At 40.9% G+C, this 3,373-nt stretch overlaps 1 protein-coding gene across 1 annotated transcript in view; it reads left to right on the top strand.

Annotated features, from left to right (window-relative positions):
- Positions 1-3,373, top strand: part of LOC107093611 (glycerol-3-phosphate dehydrogenase 1-like protein) — an 8,436-nt gene that overhangs the window by 1,753 nt on the left and 3,310 nt on the right. Inside the window, exons 3-7 of the mRNA XM_015388788.1 lie at positions 1,338-1,478; positions 1,605-1,743; positions 1,853-1,965; positions 2,046-2,279; positions 2,425-2,531. Coding sequence (XP_015244274.1) covers positions 1,338-1,478; positions 1,605-1,743; positions 1,853-1,965; positions 2,046-2,279; positions 2,425-2,531 — 734 coding nt within the window. The remainder of the gene's footprint in view (positions 1-1,337; positions 1,479-1,604; positions 1,744-1,852; positions 1,966-2,045; positions 2,280-2,424; positions 2,532-3,373) is intronic.

Here is a 3,373-nt window from a genome sequence, read left to right on the forward strand (position 1 = left end):
AGATGAAGCTACCATGATGAGAAAAAGCAGAGAGAGCAAAACGTTAGAGATTGAACTAACAGATTCTGCAGAGTGTGAGAATAGTGATGAACTTCACTATCCATAGATGGAATAACTTTGGAAATGTGCAAAACAACATATTTGAATCAGTCTCAGATTGATCCATATGAGGTCTTTTTTAAGACAGATGCAGATTATTTTGAAATCAGTCTCACCGATTCTCAACCTACACTGACGAATCGTTATTTATGATTCAATATTTGTCATTTCAAAGAGAAAGACAGTCAAGTAATGCGTTCACAAGATAATATTTTTGATCATTCAGAAAGCTCAACTCAATTCAAACCATTGAAATGTAATAAACCCTGGAGCACCAGTAATCTGAAGGAACTGCTAAACTAGAATACAAGAGCCTTCTGGTAGGAAGACAAGGAATTATTGAGGAGGACCAAATTGACACACTGTTAAATGAAACTAGATTGGCCTGCTGACATTTTTGGCCGATACCTACATGCATTTGCCGATTCATTAGAGCTTTTGGCAGCTATGCATTGAGATCGTGTAAAGTGGATGCCTCCAATTGCTAAAGTTTTCTTTTTTTTCCAACAATATTTTTATTATATTTTTTACAGATGTATCTGTATAGACACATATTTGCATAAATTCCTTTAAGTATACAGAAGTTAACAGACCTTTGCGGAGGCTCCCTTGATTAACCTTATAGTTTGACATTAATCTTGTTCTTCATCTTGAGACAAGTTCACTTCTTCAACAAAATTCCAGAAGGTTTTTCAAATAATTCCCTTTTTTGGAGACATGTTATGCGTTCCAGAGGTAAAATCTTAAGCATTTGCCTGGTTGCTAATGTTTTCTTTGATTTATTAGTAAAGTTTTCTTTTTTGTTTCACTTGAGACTCGTGTAACATTTGTTATTTTGAGGCCTTTTTCCATGTGAACGGAGAAAGAAAAAGCTGAATCGGCTTAGAAAATAAGAATCTGCAACATAAACGAGGGATCAGTTTGCCCAGAGGTTCTGAAAGTGGGGTTTGCAAAACACCTTTTATTGTAAAATTGCTTCCCAATCTATGGAAAGTAGGCTTTTATTTAAAAAAGTGAACATACTAAGAACTTATATGCTTCATGTGATCTTAAAAGATGGCCACTGAAGTGTTGGCATGGCGGTATTACCCCGTACTGAAGCAAAACAAAAATAATCTGAGCCCAAAATAAATCTTCTATTTTACACCAAAGTTACACGACTGAAGTTTTAAAGCCATTTGCCTCCCTCTGCTTTCCCAACGTTTATCGAACTGATCTGAATCTCGCTGATTCGTCAGGTTGCTGTTCCCGACATCACTGAAGCCGTGAAGGGGGCGAAGGTTCTCATCTTTGTGATCCCCCACCAGTTCATCGGTAAACTCTGTGACGAGATGAAGCCTCATGTGACAGATGGAGCCATGGGAATATCCCTCATCAAAGTAAGATCCTGTTCGTGACCAAAAAAAGGGGAAGTTGGGTGCATTGCGTGATGAAGTTGGGAAATACAGAGTGAATCCAGGCCAGAGGTTCTGATGTTGAGTTGTTTACTTCTACTACTACCCCAGGGCGTCGATGAGGGTCCAGACGGGCTGAAGCTCATCTCGGATATCATCCGAGAGAAGCTGGAGATCGAGGTCAGCGTCCTGATGGGGGCCAACATCGCCAATGAGGTGGCGGATGAGAAATTTTGTGAAACTACCATCGGTTTGTTCCTTTTTTCCTCTTGGTGGTTTAAAATGAAATGGTGCCAATTATATTGGAACAGTATCAGAAGTCTGAGTCTTGTTTTGAAATCCTCTTGAATCCGATAAAGGGGCCAGAAATGAGAGGCATGGCCAGTTGTTCAAAGAGCTGCTGCAGACGCCGAACTTCCGCATCACCGTTGTGCCCGAGAGCGACACGGTGGAGCTGTGTGGAGCCTTAAAGGTACGCGCACGTTAACGTCTGTCTAACAAGCACCGATTTCCGCCTCATCGACTTACGTCTCGTCTCTGATGTTGACTCAGAACATCGTGGCGGTAGGCGCCGGGTTCTGCGATGGCCTCGGTTTTGGTGACAACACCAAGGCGGCGGTGATCAGGCTGGGGCTGATGGAGATGGTGGCCTTCGCCAAGCTGTTCTGCAAAGGCGAGGTGAGCTCCGGGACCTTCCTGGAGAGCTGCGGCGTGGCGGACCTGATCACCACCTGCTACGGAGGAAGGAACCGCAGGGTGGCGGAGGCCTTTGTCAAAACGTCCAAAGTAAGTCTGGGGAAAATCCAGTCCAACTGAAATACACAAGAAAAAGTTTATTGCTAAGTTAAACAAGCTAGCTACCAGATTTAGCATCCAGGACACAGAAGGAAAAAAGGCAACATTTCTTGACCTTTTTTGTTGACTTCTCCAGTCTATCGTCGAGCTGGAGGCGGAGATGCTCAATGGCCAGAAGCTCCAGGGTCCACAGACTTCGGCTGAGGTCTACAAGATTTTGGAGAAGCGAGACATGGTCAAGAAGTAAGTTCAAGCACAACTGGTTGCATCTATACTCTTTCAAGAAATCATAGTAAAATGTTAGATACCAACAGTTAAGTTGGTTTGTTACGGCTCAGTGGGGATGTTTAATACAACTCCAGGATGATGTCACAGCAAACAAAGTTGCCAGATGAAGCTACCATGATGAGAAAAAGCAGAGAGAACATAAACTTAGGAGTTGAAATTATAAATATTGCAGAAATAGAGAATATAAGAAGAATAAAACAGTGAGGAAAAGTGATCCTTTGGTTCTCCAGCAACCTAAGCCTCTAGCAGCATTAATATAGATATACAAATTGTTAAACTGATGCTTATGGGAAGAGATTTCTGTTTTTATTCTTTAATCAATGCTTTATCGTACTGTTAATCATCCTTACAAAGAGTAACCTTCATACGTAGAAACCTAAACGGATATAAAAACCTATATGGATGACAAATAATAAAGTGGGCGAGGTTGATAAAGGAGAATCATAGTTGTTAGAGCAGCAGGACACTTAAAGTAGGGCTAGACCTGTGATGCAACCCACATAACTAATTACTTTACAGATTTACAGTTACAGAAGGAGAAGAACCAACGGGAAATGTTTTCCTTGGCTCATCTTCATTACTTATGACGCCAGCAATGACTTCCGACAAATAAGCCGAACGCTGTATCTGTTCATTTTCTCTGCCTGACTTACAATAAACTAGTTATAATTTAGTTCTATTTAAGATTAATTTACTATAAAAATCTATTTTTTCAAGTGTGTATTAAAGACATCGCATTTAGGCAAAAAGACGGTGAAAAATGAGCCTCAGCATAATATGTGAAACGTTTCTTTGGC

Source organism: Cyprinodon variegatus, unplaced genomic scaffold, assembly GCF_000732505.1.
Source record: "Cyprinodon variegatus isolate N-32 unplaced genomic scaffold, C_variegatus-1.0 Scaffold435, whole genome shotgun sequence".
NCBI classification, from domain to species: Eukaryota; Metazoa; Chordata; class Actinopteri; order Cyprinodontiformes; family Cyprinodontidae; genus Cyprinodon; species Cyprinodon variegatus.